At 44.2% G+C, this 19,559-nt stretch overlaps 1 protein-coding gene across 1 annotated transcript in view; it reads left to right on the plus strand.

Moving 5' to 3' along the window:
- The window catches only part of PIWIL4 (piwi like RNA-mediated gene silencing 4), a 57,719-nt gene that overhangs the window by 19,626 nt on the left and 18,534 nt on the right, over nt 1-19,559 (plus strand). Inside the window, exons 11-15 of the mRNA XM_026651622.1 lie at nt 7,731-7,848; nt 10,597-10,708; nt 11,770-11,954; nt 15,119-15,191; nt 16,219-16,419. Of these exons, the coding sequence (XP_026507407.1) occupies nt 7,731-7,848; nt 10,597-10,708; nt 11,770-11,954; nt 15,119-15,191; nt 16,219-16,419 (689 nt within the window). The remainder of the gene's footprint in view (nt 1-7,730; nt 7,849-10,596; nt 10,709-11,769; nt 11,955-15,118; nt 15,192-16,218; nt 16,420-19,559) is intronic.

Below are 19,559 nucleotides of genomic sequence, written 5' to 3' on the forward strand. Positions count from 1 at the left end.
GTTGCTTTTTACAGATCCAGACTAACACGGCTACCCCTCTGATACTTCAATTTAAGGAGTCCCTCCTGCAGGAGCAGGCCCAGGAGTTTGGCACTCTTGTGCAGGAGGGCACATCGGTGGCCTGCTGCGCCCTGCAAATGACGTGAGATGCAGCGGACTCAGTGGCAAGGGTGGTGGTGTCTGCGGTGGTGATGAGGCCCAGCTCCTGGCTTCAAACAGCTGGACTCTCCCAGGAGATGCAGACCTCCATTCAGGACCTTTCCTTTGATGGGAACGGTTTGTTTTCTGACCAGACGGATGCGAGGCTGCATGGAGTGAAGGACACTAAAGCAACCCTTGTTCCCTGAGTATCCACACGCCGCAGTCAGCGCTTAATTCATTCCGGCTGCCCCCGCCGCCAAGGTCATGGCATCTGCGTTCCAGACCTGCCAGGAGAAGGGATAGTGACACTGCCTTTAGTCGTCGCCGTCCTTCTGCCTCCTGCTCATCTGCGCAGCCTAGCCAGGCTAAACTTTCAACAGGGCAGAAGTGCCTGTTTTGATGGCGCGGTTGAGAGCGACGCCTCAGTGGATTCCCCGGATCCACTACCTTTCTTCAGTCGCCTTTTTCCTTACCACTCAGCCTGGTTGAGGATTACGTCGTACTGTTGGGTCCTGGACATAATAGCTCGGGGCTATACCTTGCAAGTTTTGGTCATCTCTCCTTCCCACCCCTCCACTTCCCCGTCCCTCTTCTGGACGAGCAACTCCTCGTTCAGGAGGAGTTGACAACCTTCTGCATCTGGGGGCCGTGGAGGAAGTTCCTTGGGACATGAAAGGAAAGGGGTTCTACTCCTGGTACTTCCTAATCCCAAAAGCCAAAGGGGGCGCCAGACCCATCCTGGCCTTGTGCTGCCTCAACAAGTCCCTCCAGAAGTTGAAGTTTTGTATGGTCTCCCTGGCCTCCATCATCCCATCCCTGGAGCTGGGAGACTGGTACGCTGCTCTCGACTTAAAGGACGCTTACTTCCATATTTCTATATTCCTGGAGCACAGGCGCTTCCTCCGTTTTGTGGTGGGAACGTGCCATTTCCAGTTTATGGTGCTTCCCTTTGGCCTCTCTTCGGCCACCACGGTGTTCACAAAGTGCATGGCATTGGTAGCAGCAGCTTACTTCAGGCATCGTGGGGTCCACCTGTTTCCGTACCTCGATGACTGGCTCATCAAGGGCAGGTCTCCAGATCGAGTGTGGAGCAGCCTCGATCTGGTGCGTTCCACCTGCTGCAACCTGGACCTGTTAAAAAACATAGAAAAGTCCACATTAGTGCCAGTCCAGTGCATAGAGTTCATCGGAGCCGTTTTAGACTCCACACCATCCAGGGCCTTCCTACCAGAAGCACACTTTCAGCCACGTCGGACCTGATCTCCCATCTAAAGCACTATCTGCTCTCTACGGCCCACACCTGCCTACAGCTAGTGGATCATATGGACGCATCTTGGCTCCACCTACGACCCCTACAGGTGTGGCTCGCCTTGGTCTAAGTTTCCAACAGACACGCCCTGGACCGGGTAGTCAGGGTACCGGACCGCATCCTTTCATCCCTGAACTAGTGGCTAGAACCCTGAGCGGTGCTGCAGGGAGTTCCCGTTGCTGACTGTGATATCCGATGCCTCAGCTCTGGGATGCAGAGCCCATCTGGGGGAGCTCAGCACCCAGGGCCGCTGGCTGTGGGACGACCTAATCCCTCCATATCAACGTCAGGGAGCTCAGAGAAGTTCACCTGGCCTGCCAGGCCTTCTTGCCCCACCTAAAAGGCAAGGTAGTGCAGGGCCTGACGGACAATACTGCTGCAATGTATTACATCAACAGGTAGGGCAGGGCCAGGTCTTTGGCCCTTTGTCAGGAGGCCCTCAGCCTTTGGAACTTCTGCGTGCGGCATGCTATTCATCTGGTGGCTGCCCACTTGCCTGGTGTCAAGAACATCATGGCAGATCGCCTCAGCAGAGCCTTCTCATCTCGCCAAAAATGGTTGCTCCATCCAGAGGTGTTCAGCCTAATCTTCCGCAGCTCGGGGAGTCCCCAGGTGGACCTGGCAGGTGGGGGAGTCCCCAGGTGGGCCTTGCTTCCAGGCAGAACAGAAAGTGCAACATGTTCTATTCCCTGCAGGGCAGGGACAAGGGATCCCTGTCGGACGCCTTCTTGCTTCCATGGTCAGGATTGCTGATATATGCCTTCCCGCCAGTGCCCCTAATTCACAGGGTCCTGATAAAAGTGAAGCAGGACAAGGCGAGCATCATCCTCATAGCCCCGACGTGGCCTTGCGAACACTGGTTCAGCATGTCGCTCAGTCTTTCAACAGCCGCCCCGCTGCAGCTGCCTCTTTGGACGCATCTGTTGGCCCAGAACCACGGCATCCTGCTGCATCTGAACCTGGCACTGCTGCACCTGATAGCATGGCTACTGCATGGCTGAATTTGGACAAGTGAGCATGCTCTGTTGGTGTCCAACAGGTCTTGTTGGACAGCAGGAAGCTTTCCACCAGGGCGACCTACCTGGCAAAGTGGAAACGGTTCATGTGTTGGGTCTCGGATTGACAACTTTGGTCAGAGGAGGCCCCGCTGCAACACGTCCTGGACTATTTACTGCACCTCAAGACCCAGGACCTGTCACTCTCTTCGGTTAGAATCCACCTGGTGGCCATCTCGGCATTCCACCCTCCGTTTCAAGGTTGGTCGATCTTCGCCCGTCCTATGATGGCACGGTTCTTAAAAGGTCTGGAGTGCCTCTACCTGCATGTCGAGGACCTGGTCCCCCCTTGGGACCTGGATCTTGTGTGGTCAAGGCTCATGGGCCCTCCCTTTGAGTCCCTGGCTTCGTGCGCCCTCCTGCTTCTCTCTTGGTCGCCATAACTTCGGCCTGCAGGATGTCCAAGATCAGGGCGCTCACCTTGGAGCCACCCTATACAGTCTTCTACAAGGTCAAGGTCCAGCTGCATCTGCACCCGGCCTTCCTGCCCAAGGTCGTCTCCCAGTTTCATACAGGTCAGAATGTGTACTTACCGGTCTTCTGTCCAAAGCCTCACGCGTTGGACGAGGAACACAGGCTACACACCCTGGATGTCTGACAGGTGCTGGCCTTCTACATAGATAGGACCAAGCCGTTCTGTAAGTCAACGCAGCTGTTGGTTGCTGTCGCAGACAGGATGAAGGGTTGCCCAGTGTCTACCCAAAGAATTTTGTCTTGGATCACGGCCTGCATCCGTTACTGTTATGAGCTGGCAAAGGTGGCCCTGCTGGCGATCGTGACGGCCCACTTGATTAGGGCGCAGGCGGCCTTGGTTGCCTTCCTGGTGCAAGTGCTGATCTAGGAGATCTGTCTGGCCGGGCTTATTCTCACAGAGCCATGGCTGTCTGTTGCACCCAAAGCTAGCGTCCCTGCGCCTGACAGCGTGGCTGAATGTGGAGAAACAAGCATGCTCAACGCAAGTTTAGCAAGTTCTGATGGGTAGCACAAAGCCGTCCACCAGAGTGACCTACCTAGCCAAATGGAAGCGCTTTACAAAGTGGGCCTCAGACCGGAACCTTTGTCCTTCCCGGGCCTCATTACAATCCATCTTCGACAATCCATCTTGGACTACCTTGGACTAATTAAAGTTCACCTGGCAGCCATCTCAACCTTCTACCCTCTGTTCCAAGGGAAATCAGTTTTCTGTAATGACACGGTGTGATAAATGAAGTGGGGGGAGAGCTCCCTTTTATGGACACCCACCCAGCCAGTTAGCTATAAAGTCCCTCTTGGTGGCTGCTTGCTTTACCTGTAAAGGCTTAAAAAAGTCCCCGAGGTAAAGAAAAGGGAGTGGGCACCTGACCGAAAGAGCCAACGGGAAGGCTAAAACTTTTTAAAATAGGGGGAAAAGCTTTCCTTTTGTGTTCTGTGGTTGTTCTCCGGAGAGAGGGGAACAGAGCAAAGTTAGGGCTTATGACTATGCTGTAAAAAGCTTTTTGCCAGGTATGGAAATCATCAGATTATACCTAGAACTACCCAAACATGTAAGTAGATTAGGAAATGTCTAGAAAGACACGATTAAGTTTCTTTCTTTTCTGTGCTAACCCCAGATGCTTTTGTTTGTGTGTAACCTTTAAGCTGAACCCCCAAGAAAGCTATTTTGGTTGCTTAATTTTTGGAATTCGTTTTTAAAATCTAGCAAAAGCCTAAGTTCCAGGTGTATTTTCTTTCTTTTTGTTTTTAATAAAACTTACCTTTTTTAAGAACAGGATTGGATTTTGGTGTCCTAAGAGGTTTGTGCATACGTTGTTAAATTAGCTGGTGGCAGCTAATTTCCTTTGTTTTCTTTCTCAGCTCTTCCCTGGAGGGGGGTAGGGTGAAAGGCCTTGAGGGTACCCCACAGGAAGGAATTCCCAAGTGCGCCTTCCTGCAATCCGAAAAAGGGGTTTGCATTTGGGTGGTGGCAGCATTTACCAAGCCAAGGTCAGGGAGAAGCTGTAACCTTGGGAGTTTAATACAAGCCTGGAGTGGCAAGTATTAATTTTTAAAATCCTTGCGGGCCCCCATCTTCTGCACTCGAAGTGCCAGAGTGGGGAACCAGCCTTGATATATGGCAATCAGGTTCCTAAAGGGACTAGAAAGGCTTTACCTTCAAGTTCGTGACCCTATCCTGCCTTGGGGTCTGAATGTGGTGCTGTCAAAGGCCATGGGCCCCCTGTTCGAGCTATTAGCTTCTTCTTCTCTGCTGCTCCTTGTTGTGGAAGGTCTCCTTCCTGGTGGCAATTACTTCAACCCAGAGAGTCTCCGAGATTAGAGCGCTGAAATTGGAACCCCCATATACGGTGTTATACAAGGACAAGGTCCAGCTGCTGCTCCACCCAGCCTTTTTAACAAAGGTGGTGTCACAGTTCCACAATAATCAGGACACGTTTCTACTGGTGTTCTTTCCGAAACCTCACAAATCCAGCAAGGAGCGCAGGTTGCATACTCTGGATGTTAGATGGGCCTTGGCCTTCTACATCGAAAGAACTAGACCCTTCCGTAAGTCGACACAGCTCTTTGTCGCAGTGGCAGACAGTCTGAAAGGTCTGCTGGTCTCCTCAGAGAATTTTCTCGTAGATAACCACCTGCATCAAGTTCTGTTATGAACAAGAAAAGATGTCACTACCAGCGATTGTAACCGCTCACTCCACCAAAGTGCAAGCCTCATCATCAGCCTTCCTCACACAGGTGCTGATTCAAGACATCTGGAGAGCCGCTGCTTGGTCTTCAGTCCATGCCTTCGCATCCCATTATGACATCACACAGCAGGCTCGGGACGATGTCAGCTTTGGCAGAGCAGTGTTGCAAACAGCGCATCTGTGAACTCAGAGCCCACCTCCAGGGATACTGCTTGTGAGTCACCTAACATGGAATCGACATGAGCAAGCACTCGAAAAAGAAAGGACGGTTACTAACCTTTTGTAAATGCTGTTCTTTGAGATGTGTTGCTCATGTCCATTCCATGACTCGCCCTCCTTCCCTGCTGTCGCAGTTGACAGCAAGCAAGAACTGAGAGGGCGCAGGGCAGGCAGCACCTCATATACCAGCGCATGAGCACAGGGCTCCTGGAGGCACCAGAGCTGGCCCTACAGATACCACTAAGGCAAAAATCTCCAGCAGCTGTGCACATCGGTGCGCGAACACCTGGAATGGAATGGACATGAACAACACATCTTGAAGAACAATGGTTATGAAAAGTTAGTAACCATCTTTTACCTGCAGTCTACTTACAAACTATTATACACTTAAAACAAGATATTTGTAAATTGCATCCAGAGCTATGAAGATGGAATAAACAGCATAAGCCTCTTTGCTAAAGAAATTTCTGTTTATGTTGCATATGAGGCAATGATCAGAAATAAGCAACCTCTCACTTCTCAGCTATTTCTTTTAGGAGATGGGCGTCTCTCACTGATTTAATCTGGGGTAACTACACTAAATGCATATTGAGCATTGCTCCTTGTCAGTTTCAGACTAGAGAAGAGCATGGGTCTGGCACAATTTAAGGTTCACAAATTGGCAGCAGTATGAAACATAGCAGCAAATTATATGCTTTTTGGATTGATACTCACTTCGAAACAAATCAAAAGCCCTATATACAGCAGACCAATTTTGCTTTCAGTTACACCACTTTAAATCTGGAGGAACTCCATTGAATGCAATGTGAAATTGACAAGAAGCCATACTAAGACACTGGCCAGGGTTGTGAAGACCAGGAATACTTTTTGAAGAGTGTATATTTGTATAAATTAAGGATGCCTCAAATAGATTACACTGTCTCAGTGATAACTTGTGAAAACACTCAAGGCTGCACAATACATGTACCAAAATGTTGATGTAAATCTAAAAGAAAAACTACAGCAGTGACCTGAGATTTACAGTTTTTGGTGGAAGGGGTTACAGCTATTATCAATTTGGACACTTCATCTAGTGCAGGGGTAGGCAACCTATGGCACGCGTGCCGAAGGCGGCACGCGAGCTGATTTTCAGTGGCACTCACACTGCCCGGGTCCTGGCCACTGATTTGGGGGGCCCTGCATTTTAATTTAATTTTAAATGAAGCTTCTTAAACATTTTAAAAACCTTATTTACGTTACATACAACAATAGTTTAGTTATATATTATAGACTTATAGAAAGAGACCTTCTAAAAACGTTAAAATGTATTACTGGCACGTGAAACCTTAAATTACAGAGAATAAATGAAAACTCGGCACACCACTTCTGAAAGGTTGCTGACCCCTGATCTAGTGTTTTCCCCTTTATTGGGCAACCACTTTTATGTCATCTTTTTTGGCAATAACTTCAACATCATGCATGCCAAACGAATAACCTGCATTCTTTCAAGATTGATAGCAGATGTCATCTTTTAACTCATAAGATAAGATCTCCATAGGTGGCATCTGTCCAACCAGGAATTTGAACCATTTAACTTTGGGCTTGTGTTCACTACTGGGGTAAGTTGACCTAAGTTGCACTGCTCCAGCTACGTGAATAACGTAGCTGGAGTCAACGTAGCTTAGGTCAACTTACCCCAGTGTCTTCGCTGCACTGTGTCGACGGGAGACACTGTCTGGTTGACTGACCTTAATCTTCTCTGGGAGCTGGAGTACCAGAGTCGACTGGAGAGTGCTCTGCCGTCGATTTAGCGGGTCTTCACTATATCCACTTAAATGGACCTCTGCTGCATCGATTGCAACAGCTTCAATCTCCCTGTAGTGAAGACCAGTCCTCAGTCTTGCATCCAATTCCCTACTAGTGGGAAGTTTGCACAGTGGCAAAATGGCTGTCTGCTAAACCAAAGGATGCTTTTTTTATGAGGAATTAAATATTAATAGCTAGGGAGGTTAAATGTTAATAGCTAGGGAAGCTCCCAACTAAGAATTGCACACATCCTTCTATTTTTATCTCACCTCCTCTTCCCTTATCCCAATCTTCTTGTTTTAGATCGTAAGTTTTTTGGGGCAGGGATTGTCAATTTTCTGTGTTTATACAGTACCTAGCATAAAGAATCGCAATCAGGTTGAAGCCAGTAGGGGACACCACAATATATCTGTTAAGTAATAATATAGCATCAGATACCATGATGATAGGCCTGGTATCAACACATAAATACTCAAGATCAGTGCTGATGCTATCCTTTTTCTGGATTTTTTTGGGGGGCGGGGGGGGGATGCTTTCTGACATATTCATTATCATTATTAGGTTTGACCAGCCGGGCAATTTCTGACTTCCGTCTGATGAAGGATCTGGCTCAAGAAATGCATCTGAATCCTGAGCAAAGACAGCAAAGGCTGTCTCGGCTTGTTGACAACATTCAGAGGTAATTTAATATAACAAAACCCACCTTTAGGACCAAAATTAGACTTCTGCCTGAGATGTTAAGTGAAATGAGTTGTGTGATCTTTTGACAGTCTGTAGTTACCTGTTCTGCTAAAATGCCATGCCATCTCATTCTATGATTCGTCATCGTAGCACAGATGTAGAAGAGGAGGAATGGATTACCAAAACACTTGCTGCTACTACAAAAAAAAGCTGTGTACCTAAAATCATGTGACAGCCTGGTTTCAAGCTTGTAAGGACTGTAGAAAGATTTTGGGACACAGTTAAAATATGATTTGCTGTTCTTTACACTATAATTTGGAGCACATTGCTGTCACCCTCAGCAAGTTTGCAGATGACACTAAACTGGGAGGAGTGGTAGATACGCTGGAGGGTAGGGATAGGATACAGAGGGACCTAGACAAATTAGAGGATTGGGCCAAAAGAAATCTGATGTGGTTCAACAAGGACAAGTGCAGAGTCCTGCACTTAGCATGGAAGAATCCCATGTATTGCTACAGACTAGGGACCGAATGGCTAGGCAGCAGTTCTGCAGAAAAGGACCTAGGGTTACAGTGGACAAGAAGCTGGATATGAGTCAACAGTGTGCCCTTGTTTCCAAAAAGGCTAACGGCATTTTGGGCTGTATAAGAAGGGGCATTTCCAGCAGATCGAGGGACATGATCATTCCCCTCTATTCGACATTGGTGAGGCCTCAACTGGAGTACTGCGTCCAGTTTTGGGTCCCACACTACAAGAAGGATGTGGAAAAATTGGAAAAAGTCCAGCGGAGGGCAACAAAAATGATTAGGGGGCTGGAGCACATGATTTATGAGGAGAGGCTGAGGGAACTGGGATTGTTTAGTCTGCAGAAGAGAAGAATGGGTGATTTGATAGCTGCTTTCAACTACCTGAAAGAGGGTTCCATAGAGGAAGGATCTAGACTGTTTTCAGTGGTACCAGATGACAGAACAAGGAGTAATGGTCTCAAGTTGCAGTGGGGGAGGTTTAGGTTGGATATTAGGAAAAATGTTTTCACTAGGAGGGTGGTGAAGCACTGGAATGGATTACCTAGGGAGGTGGTGGAATCTCCTTCCTTAGAGGTTTTTAAGGTCAGGCTTGACAAAGCCCTGGCTGGGATGATTTAGTTGGGGATTGGTCCTGCTTTGAGCAGGGGGTTGGAGTAGATGACCTCCTGAGGCCCCTTCCAACCCTGATATTCTATGATTCTATGATTTTAACTGTGTCGGGGACAACTATGTTGTAAATGGGCCCCCAGCCTAGTTGATTTTTCTGTAGTATAGATGGGATCAAAAATAAGAGAATGCATCACTAGTTTAGCTTTCTGGGAAAGTAAGGTTAATAGCTGAGTAGCTATAATGACTATTAATTATTTGGAGGATATTAGCTCAGTTTACATTACTGGTAGTTTCTTCATTTAGGGCTCAATCCTGCACCCATGAAAGTCATTGGAAGCGTTGCCATTGACTTCCATCGGTGCAGCACCAGACCTTTAAAATACTCTATGTGCAATCAGATACTTGCATCAGTGCATAGATATGTTGGGGGTGTATTCTAAGCCCATTTAAAAAATGTTTGGCCATTAAATTAAGGTGTAAGTTATACACACACACACCTATAAATATTTTATTTGTAAATAATGGAATAGGATGGAAGAGTGAACATTCTACCTCCATCATTGAATACTTTTACTAGGTTTGTACAGTACTCACTGGAGTGGACTGATGCTGGTAGAACAGATGGGCTCTGATACTTAATGCTATAATTATTTCTGTATACCTGACTATATATATAACCGCTCTTATTGTACTAGCACATTAGCTCATTCTACCTTTTTTATGCAGTGGCAATTATTTTAATCAGTTTTATTGCTTTACCAACTATTTTTTAAAAATAGTGTATTACTTTGTTTTGACTGCCTTTTAGCCAGTCTAATCCTTTAAAAGATATTTGTTTAAATGGGCTCCATTGTATTTATATACTTAAACTGTGTATTATCAATGTAATATATTGACTAGTGTGGACAGTTGGGGGAGATGAAGGTGAGTGGCAGCAAGGCCTAAGTGCTGGAGTGATACATTGAAGAAAAGAGGAGAATGAGAGAGCTGTAATGGGACACAAGAATAGAAGGGCTTGACAGTTGTGAGGGAGAGAGTTAAGGAGAGAAAAGTACAGGTCTTGTACTTGAAATAATGCATTACTTTATTTAAAATGAACAAGCAGCTTTGAATTCAGTATTAGAGTTTTAGCAAATACATACACTTACTCTTATGATTTATGATATGAGTAGATCCCCTAGATGGAGTTAAAGTACCATAATTCTTAGTTAGCTGTTGATGGTTTTATATTTACAGTGCACTAGGCTGGATAAAATCTAGACAACTTAGTGTATTCTACATACTTAAACATAATGAAGTACTCAGGCCCACTAGTTTAACTAGCTGACATTGATTACTGGTGGTGTTTAGTTTTTTCCTTTATTCAGAAGTTCTGAAACCTTTAGAAATGATCATGTATAGAGCACCCATATTACATTAATTTTATTCTAATGGAATAGCTGGTATTTTTTCCTGTGTGATAGAAATTAAAATGGAAATAGAAACAGATCCTTTGAAAATTTGTTTGCTACTATACTGACTGACTCTTCACTGGGATTTTCGGTGCTGGTGGGCTTTTTCTTCCTTTTTTTTTATTCTTGTCCATAAGATCAACAAAAATCTTCTTACAGAATCAAAGAGGCTCGTTTAGAGTTGGAGATGTGGGAGCTGCAGCTTGGGTGCCAAGTTTCCCTGACAGGCCGTGTTGTCCCAACTGAAAAAATCCTAATGCAGGAGCAGACAGTGAGTACAGAAACTTTCACTTTAAATTCCATATGTGAATGTCTCTCTAGGCACTCCCAGTGTGCCCAGTAACTGTTGTTTAAAGGTGCCAATATATCTAAGGCTGGGAAACTTACTGAGGGAAAGCCTGCTATTAGAAAACTCGGTTTTATCATTACCCGATAGTTACGAGAGTCAGGTTGGGGCTGTAATTTAGGTGGCTGTAGACCACATTGAGCCCTCAGGCCATACTCTATGCACCCCCGCCTTTGGAATACAGAAATTCATCCCAGCAGTCTGGATTGAGTCTAGGAAATTGGTACTTGCTACTTTACACTTTGTAGCTGAGAATTTACCACAATTCACCCTTGTGTGAATAGTTTCCTTAGCTATAGAAAAAAAAATGTCTGCATAGGTCAGTTAGCCATCATTGACATGCTCAGCAACCACCAGCACCTTTAATATGAGGGTGCTGAGCCAGATATGGGACATCTGTTTTGTAAGAAATGATTTTAAAAACAGCTTTGTGGCTTGATCCAGTAGATGCAGAATGCCCTAAACTCCCTCTGAAATCAGTAGGAGTTAAAGATGCTCAGAAGCTTGCATGATCAAGCCTCAAAGCTAGTTGAGACAGGCTGTCAAGTCGACAGCCTCTTGGGACCCCGGATGGTGGTGTTTGTTAACTTAATACCTGCATATGGTACTTTTTGTATCAGCTCACTTGCTTGTAGAACCATCTCACAGCCAGATACTGAAACATATTTGGCAGTTGTTTTTAGGTATGATCAGTGGAGTAGGGTGAATGCATACTTCATTTAGTAAGATTTTCCCAGTGCATAGAAATAAGTCCTGACATTTGTTCCAAGTGCCAGATCAGACCCTTAAAAGAATTCTGTTCCCACTGTAAACTACTACAGCCTGTCTTTGAAGAGGGCTACTGAATTACCCCTTGAGCTAGGTATAACAATGTAAGGATGCTCAACAAAAATATTTTCTGCTGAAGACTGTTTGTCTATGAAGAATCGTCTTCTGACATGATATTTTTCTTTAATTGTTAATTTATTGTTTTTTTCCTTTGGCAGTGTCTGCCAATGAGTGCTGGTGACTGGTCAAAGGATATGCGTAATATGAAGATAATTGGAGTGCAGCCTCTGGAGAACTGGTTAATGTTGTGCAGTAACAGAAATGGAGAACTAGCTGAGAACCTTTTGAATTGTCTGAAAAGAGTGGGAGGTCCCATGGGATTTCACATTGAATATCCCAGAATGTGAGATTTCTCAGAGGACTAACCTATATTTGCTTTTCTTTCATCCATCAGTCCTATGCATTATTACTACCAATAATAATACACCTCTACCCTGATATAACGCAGTCCTCGGGAGACAAAAAATCTCACTGTGTTATAGGTGAGACCGCGTTATATCGAACTTGCTTTGGCCCCCCCCCGTTCCTTGTTACCTGACTGCCCCCTCCAGAGACCCCTGTCCCTAATCACCCCCAGGACCCTACCCCCTACCCAACCCCCCTGCTCCCTGACTGCTCCGACCCCATCCACCTCCCCCCCGCACCCTGACAGGCACTCACTGGCAGCAGCGGGAAGCGGAGCGACGTGGCCCCAGCCCGCTCCGCTTTCCTTGCCCCGGCCCCAGCTATGTCACTGGGGGGGTTGGGGAAAGGTCCCACACTCACCTGCGGCGGGAAGCGGAGCACCGCAGCTCAGAGCTGGCAGAGTGGAGCGGGCTGGGGCCGGGCTGCTCCGCTTCCGCCACTGCTGGTGAGTGCGGGGAGGATCCCTTTCCCTAAGCCCCCTCCCCCGAGCGACATGGCTGGGGCCGGGGCGAGGGAAGCGGAGTGGGCTGCTCCTGGCCCCCCGCTAATCCCCCGGGCCACTCTGGGACTGCAGGGCCCCAAAATTGTCCCCCCCCACAGCTCCTGCCTCCTAGTCCCTGCGGGGGGGAGCCCCTGACCACCCCCGAGACCCTCTGCCCCTTATCCAACCCCTCGGCCCCGGCCCGGCACCCTTAACACGCTGCTCAGAGCAGCGTGTCAGAGCTTTACCGCGTTGTATGCAAACCCGTGTTATATCAGGTTGCGTTATATCGGGGTAGAGGTATAACTTGCATTTATGTAGCTCATTCAACCGGCAATATTCCAAAGTCCTTCACAAAATTAACAAATGAATTATGGCAGCCTCAATCACCTGCTTACCCACTTCTCTCTCAAGAACCACTGCTCTTTCTTATGCTGTCCCCCATGCACATAAAAGTTCCCAGTCAAAATCTGTAAAGCCACCACCTTGTCCTCCAAATCCTTCTTCAAACTCACTTCTTCCATTATGCTTATACTAAACTGCAACCATATCATGGCTAGGCATATAGTGAGTTGTGGTTACTGCACCTGATTGGCAAGGATTGAGACACATCCTGTTACATTTGTTGCTCTCTCTTTCCCATCCAAGCTTGCTTGTTTCTCATCTACTTACTGTCTTTTGATTTTTAGCTCTTTGGGGCAGGTATTTTCATTTTCTGTATGTTTGCACACTACCTAGCTCCAATCTGGTCTCTTGGCACTACCACAATATAAATGTTGAATAATAACAATAGTAAATAAGTAGTATGTATAAATAATTATGTATGCAAGTAGGCACAATGGAATATAGATTCTAATAGGTGAAATGAAATTTAAAAAAAAAAGAGGGTGGAATATCTCAGCCACTACTGGAAACAGTCACTTCTGGGACATATAGTAGACCAGCTATTTAACAACTTGCAGCAACATTATGTAACGAAGCCTTAGGGTAGAGGAATACCATATATCCATTTGAAACTACACAAGTGATTTAGGAAAGCAGAATATAAGTATTCAAGGACAATAAACTGCAAGACTTGACTTAGGCCAGAGGAGCCTTTCCTACATATTTTAAGGTATCTAATGCAAACTTAGCTTTATAAAAAGTTGCATTTTAATGTAAGCAGCTTTCAACAGACATATCTTACACTATATACCAAGTTATTGCTTAATTTACTAAATCTGCATTTTGAAGGAAAGTAACCTTTTCGGATTCTCATTAAACTACCATCCTGATAAATTAAATATTAATACTTTATATTCTGTAGTAACTTTGGGCCAGATTCTCTCCTATGTCTACTTGGCTCGAGAGTATGGGTCTGTTGGAGCCATGTACAGCTCCCTGATCTTCTGCCTTGTGCAGTTGTCACCTACCTTAGGTTAGAGCAGTGTAGGGACTATTTTAACCTAAGCCAGCTGGCAGGAGTCTCCGGGGGATCCTTCAACAGTTGAGAATGGCCTGAGTATACCCATGCTCTGGCCATGCCCCTAAACCTGCCCTCTCCCACTCCTTGGCGTGGCCTCCTAGGCCAGGAAATGGGCCAGCATAAAAGCCAGCCATGTCAGTTTGTTTCTAGTTATGAGGTCCATACCACTGGGAAAATTCTTAGCTGGCCAGCTATGGACAGATTCCAAAGTCTTTCCTGTGGATGGTGATGTGTAATGTGTTCAGATCTGTTTCCTCAATGATTTTATATTCACTTATCTTGTTCCTTTGATATATACATATTTAACTCCTATAGATAGTGGGAGTTACATATGCAAAAACTGAGCATCTCTTGAGAGTGAAACTGAAGGGCGGTTAGACTTCATATGGCATTGTCAGGGTTATTCCTTCAGGAAGATGATCCTGTGATATGAGTGATTCTGTAGGGTGTTAAGTGCACTTCAAGCAGCTGTGAGACCCCCTGTTTTTACAAGGAAATAACTAATTCACATTTTTCCTTCACCTTGACTGCACCATAGACTGCTGTGACCATGCTACTTTCATATGTTCTCAGTGAGCTGACTGTGATCATAGAATCATAGAATATTAGGGTTGGAAGGGACCTCAGGAGGTCATCTAGTCCAACCCCCTGCTCAAAGCAGGACCAATCCCCAGACAGATTTTTACCCCAGTTCCCTAAATGGCCCCCTCAAGGATTGAACTCACAACCCTGGGTTTAGCAGGCCAGTGCTCAAACCACTGAGCTATCCCACCCCCTAGTGATGCTAGTCCTAAAACCTGTGTTCTCCTATATCCCACAAATATGCATTGCCTCTCTTTTGACTTTCTTCACCTCCATGTCAGATTCTGTGAAGTAGGATAATGAACCATCAGCAGCCTCTCAAAAAATCAATGATTTGCCCAACTCTAGTCTCAACACAGATGCGGCCTCTTTCAGGCAATGGATGGAATTTTGAGTCTTAGTTTTGGTAGACACATCCTTTGTCACTGGTTACTGATTAATTCCAAACTAGTCAAATATGAATAACCTTTTAGCCTTTGTGGAAAATCTGTTCATAATGCTTCTAAAGATGTGCAGTGAACTGACATTTGCAAAGTTAGTGCATGTTTAAATGTCTTTATATGTTTTTGTTCAGAGTACAAGTACAAGAAAGCCCAATGGCATTCCTGCGAGCAGTGCAACAGCATGTAAATCCTGAAGTACAGCTGGTGTGTACAAGTTTTTGTTCATTAAGCGATGCTTTGTGATGCTTTTGATAGGGCTAAGTCCAATCTTCTGATATGCAAGGAAGGTGGGGGGAGAGGAGAGAAAGCATAGAGAGCCTCTTTTCCCTGTGGAATCAGCAGAGCAGAATATCTCTGAGAATACTATCAGCAGCCTGGCTACAGCAGCAGATAATATACCATAACCCCAAAGGTTATGCCTTCCAATTAGGAGGCATGTCTAGCTCAGGACATGCACTGCTTCTTTCCAGAACAGCACTGTCAGAGGATGCTTTTTCAGTTACCAAGTGAGCAGCACTTCTAGCCTGTTTTTGTGGTCTTTCAGTCACAAACACACATGGTTACTTTTTCCACCTCATATACCTTTAATCCTCTGTTTCCTAACAGGGTAGGATGTAGCACAGGTATATAGCCTGGGGAGTCTTCCAAACAGCTTTCTCCTTCACCCAGCTCACCCTCTAAGATTCCCCCCCCCTTCCTGTTCCTCCTGATTATATATCCTCCCATTACTAAGCCAATTACTTTATTAGCCCACCAATTGCCACTCAAGTGTCAGTAATCCCCACCAGTAACAGGTTGATTCCAGTTAAGGCTGCCACTTTCTCTGCGCTGCAGCAACCTTGTGACCAGAATTCTGCAACCAGTACTCCTCTCACAGGCACCCTCCCCCATTTGGCAGAATTCCTAGAGAAGGGAACACATCTGCCAATATCTCTGCTCCCTCAGTTTACACTGGTTGTGGCTGGATTTGGCCTATAGTTAATCAACCAGTAAGTGTAATGTGGTCCATTTAAAAAATGTATACAAGCCTTTATCTGTCAATGTTAGTTTTCCAATCATGAACTCACAAGAGCAAGAGATCTGCAGGAAAAATAAGTTAGTCTGACTTTATAAATTCTTCAGATTTGTGGGGGAAATTTTATGTCTTTTAAGAGGGTGAAATGTATCAAAGTATAAGGAGAGATCTGCAGAAGTAGAGCACTGACCACTGTTCTCCCCTTCTTCCACTTAGGTAATGTGTGTACTGTCTTCCAATCAGAAGGACTGTTATGATTCGATTAAAAAGTTCCTGAGCCTTGACCGACCTGTCCCAAGCCAATGTGTACTAGCACGCACTCTGAACAAGCAGGGTATGATGATGAGTGTCGCCACGAAAATCGCAATGCAGATTATCTGTAAACTCGGAGGGGAGCTATGGGCAGTAGAGATCCCTGTAAGTAATTTGTTCAAAATGTTTGTTTTTATCACAGCAAAACTTCTTCAGTCATTTATGTTAACTAGTCTTTGGTATGTCAAAAATGCTTAGCTCTAGCTGGAATTGATTTAGCATGGTATAAGTTGTGCTTTGTTGCCATTTTTCATCTGAGGATCTCAGAATACTTCAGCAACAATAATTCATACGAGAAACCACTCCTCAGCTTGAGGAATGATTGCCCCAGATTGGGCCCTGTGTTAATGATGCAGGATCCTTACTCTTGATCTGATGACTTCACAAAATGTTGGTGTATTTAATCCCATCAAAATCATTTTTACATTAAAGTATGTCTCTGTGCATACTCAAAAATCTGAGCACTTCTTGTTTACAATAAAAATTGTTACAAGGTACAGTATTTGTGAAACATATCCATGTTTTATGAAGGTATACAAACAAATGTCCAACTTTAGCATTTCTTTGATCCACATTTCTGGGCAGGAAATCAAGCATTTGTGACCCTAATGGCCCAACCAATGGGGAAAAAAACCTCTAAAATTCTTTAAATAAGCTTTATTTTCATGTGATCATATCAATAGGCTATTTAGTTTGACAGTATTTTTGCAGTGGTGATGAGATTTAAAAGAATAGAATTTAAAGAAATGTAAAGCTTTCCAACAAAAAAGGACGTGTTCTGGGAAGATGTATGTTCTATTGGTTAGAACAGGGGATCATTAGCTGTAGCAGTGGTATTACAAATAATACCTGAAGACCCCAAGTAGGATCTGGGTCCCATTGTGCAAGGCACTGTACAAACATAGTAAGACAGCTCTGCCCCCAAACAGTTTTAACTCATATGTCTCATATTAGCCATATTTAACACTGGTATAATAATCTTTATGTATCTCACAGAAGTGCAGTGAGGCTTAATAATATTTTTGACCTCTGTGGATCTACTTGTGTGAGTAATAGCTCCCTGATGTAAGGGCTGTACAATCACTCTTGAGGTCCAAACTTGCTTCCATTGAAATCAGCGGCCAAATTTCCACTGACTGAAAAAAGAACACGATTCGGGCCAAAGTTTATATCAAGCAGGTCCTGTCTGGAAATAACAAATTCTAGTGTTAAAATGCCAGTTATTTGATTGTTACTTATGGTATTTGCATGTCCTTCAACACCTTGTGGCTTCAGACTTAAGGCCAAAGGTGAGATTGAATAGTGATTTCTTAGAAACTTGGTAAAAAGTAAAATAAATTATCACACTACAGAATAACGTTTTCATTCATCAGTAGGAGATTCAGTAAGCAATTAATTCCATATCAAGTTCTGTCATCTCCTCCTGATTTTTAATTGATCATTTTGGGATGCCTCCTGCACATTTTAAAAATACAATGGAACCCCGTTTATCTGATCTAATTGGGACCGGGACCAGATTGGATAATCAAAATTTGGATAATCAGGAGAATGGGCAAAGAGCTTTCTATCTGTTATTTTAAGATGCGGAGTTGCTTTAAAACTAGCTGACCACTCCCGGAAAAGCATTAAAACATATCCCCCCCCCTTCTTATCTACTTAACAGAATATACAAACCCCTAGTTCTTGCAAAGAATGTTTTGTTCATTTATTAACATGAAAACCAATGTGAGTTTTTAACAAGTACAGGTATTGATCATTTTTACATTCTTTCCTTTTAACCCTTAACATTATAGGGACTGTCTACAACAGTGTTTCTCAACCTTTTTGTTGCAGTTGCCCAGGGCTCCACACCACATGGAGGTTCAGATAAACAGAGTTCTTCTGTATTTCTTAAAGTATTCAGAACTCTGCTTTATTTCATATATATTTTATCAATCTAATGTTTAATGGGAAACAGGTAATTCTGTTTCATCTTTAATCTCTAGCATTCACTTTAACAAGAAAATTTACTTCATTCATTGATTTTCTTTGTCATTATAAAAACAGCTTGACAGCATGCTGAAATTCAGTTGCCAGAACTAAGTGGAGGAAATGGACTATTTTGTTTTATTTAGTATGATCTTTCATCATGAGACACCTGTGCTCCTTTTGAAATTCTTCCATTTCTTCTGATTTCCCTTCATAAAAGGTGTCAAGATTCCTTACTGAATGAGCAGGGCTTAACTCTATTAGTGCTAGACAATATCCTTATAATGTTCTCTTTTATCTTTTATCATGAACCAGAGAACTCTGCTCATTCTTTATGCCTCTCTGCTATCACTCCACTTCCCTTCTATGGTTTATTTAGTAAGATATAAACATGTAAACTATGTACCAAATTTTGCCCTGAATTACTCCCCTGCAGTCCATGTCTGTTGTGCTCTATATGTGAATTTCACCCTGTATCCCTACTTCTTCTTGTGTTGTATGAGTCTGAGCCTCGTAATGAGGTCCTGCTATAATTATAAATAACAGTAAAAATAGGTACACTAACCCAAGTATCTACAGTACTTTTGCAGTCCTTGTATTTGAATCCTCTTGTAATTTAATTAGGTGAGATAGGTATCAGACTGCAAACATTTTGTGGGGATGAGGATGGGATTTCCATCCCACTTTAGAATGAAACATTCTTCACTTTCATAGTTTGCATAGGTAGAAAAAAGTTAAGTAACACAATCTTATTTTCATAACACACAGTTAAATTTCACCAGTAGTACTGTATGAACTATTTGCTTCCACCTATTACAGAGAGCCTGAGTCCCATCTACAGATGTCCTAAATAGTGGTTATTTCGGATACTTTAATTTAATTAAAAAGATTTGATTCAGTTATTCCAAGTTGATAGTGTTCCTTCTCAGAATCTTAAGTCTTATCACTTTTTCCCCCCAAGTGGAAAGCACACTATGACCTGGCCTTCAATAATAAATACGCATAGCGGCATACATAAAATATTTTTTAATTCTTTAACAGTTTTTCCCCAGTGAGCGAAAGGGAGAAAGAAAGGATCATGTTTTACAGACTCTAGTCATGTTGATGCTCATTGGCATATCATTGCGATGGCATGGTAAAATGATCTATGTAGAATGTGGGTACAAGGTCAGGACCTTAGAGAATTAGCAAATCAGGTCTGAAGTGATCCATTAGCATTGGTGTGAATGTGTTTCATCTAAACAGAATTTAAAATGTCTTTATTTAACAAAATTAAA

This window comes from Terrapene carolina, unplaced genomic scaffold, assembly GCF_002925995.2.
Source record: "Terrapene carolina triunguis isolate 2854851 unplaced genomic scaffold, T_m_triunguis-2.0 Scaffold97, whole genome shotgun sequence".
NCBI lineage: Eukaryota > Metazoa > Chordata > Testudines > Emydidae > Terrapene > Terrapene triunguis.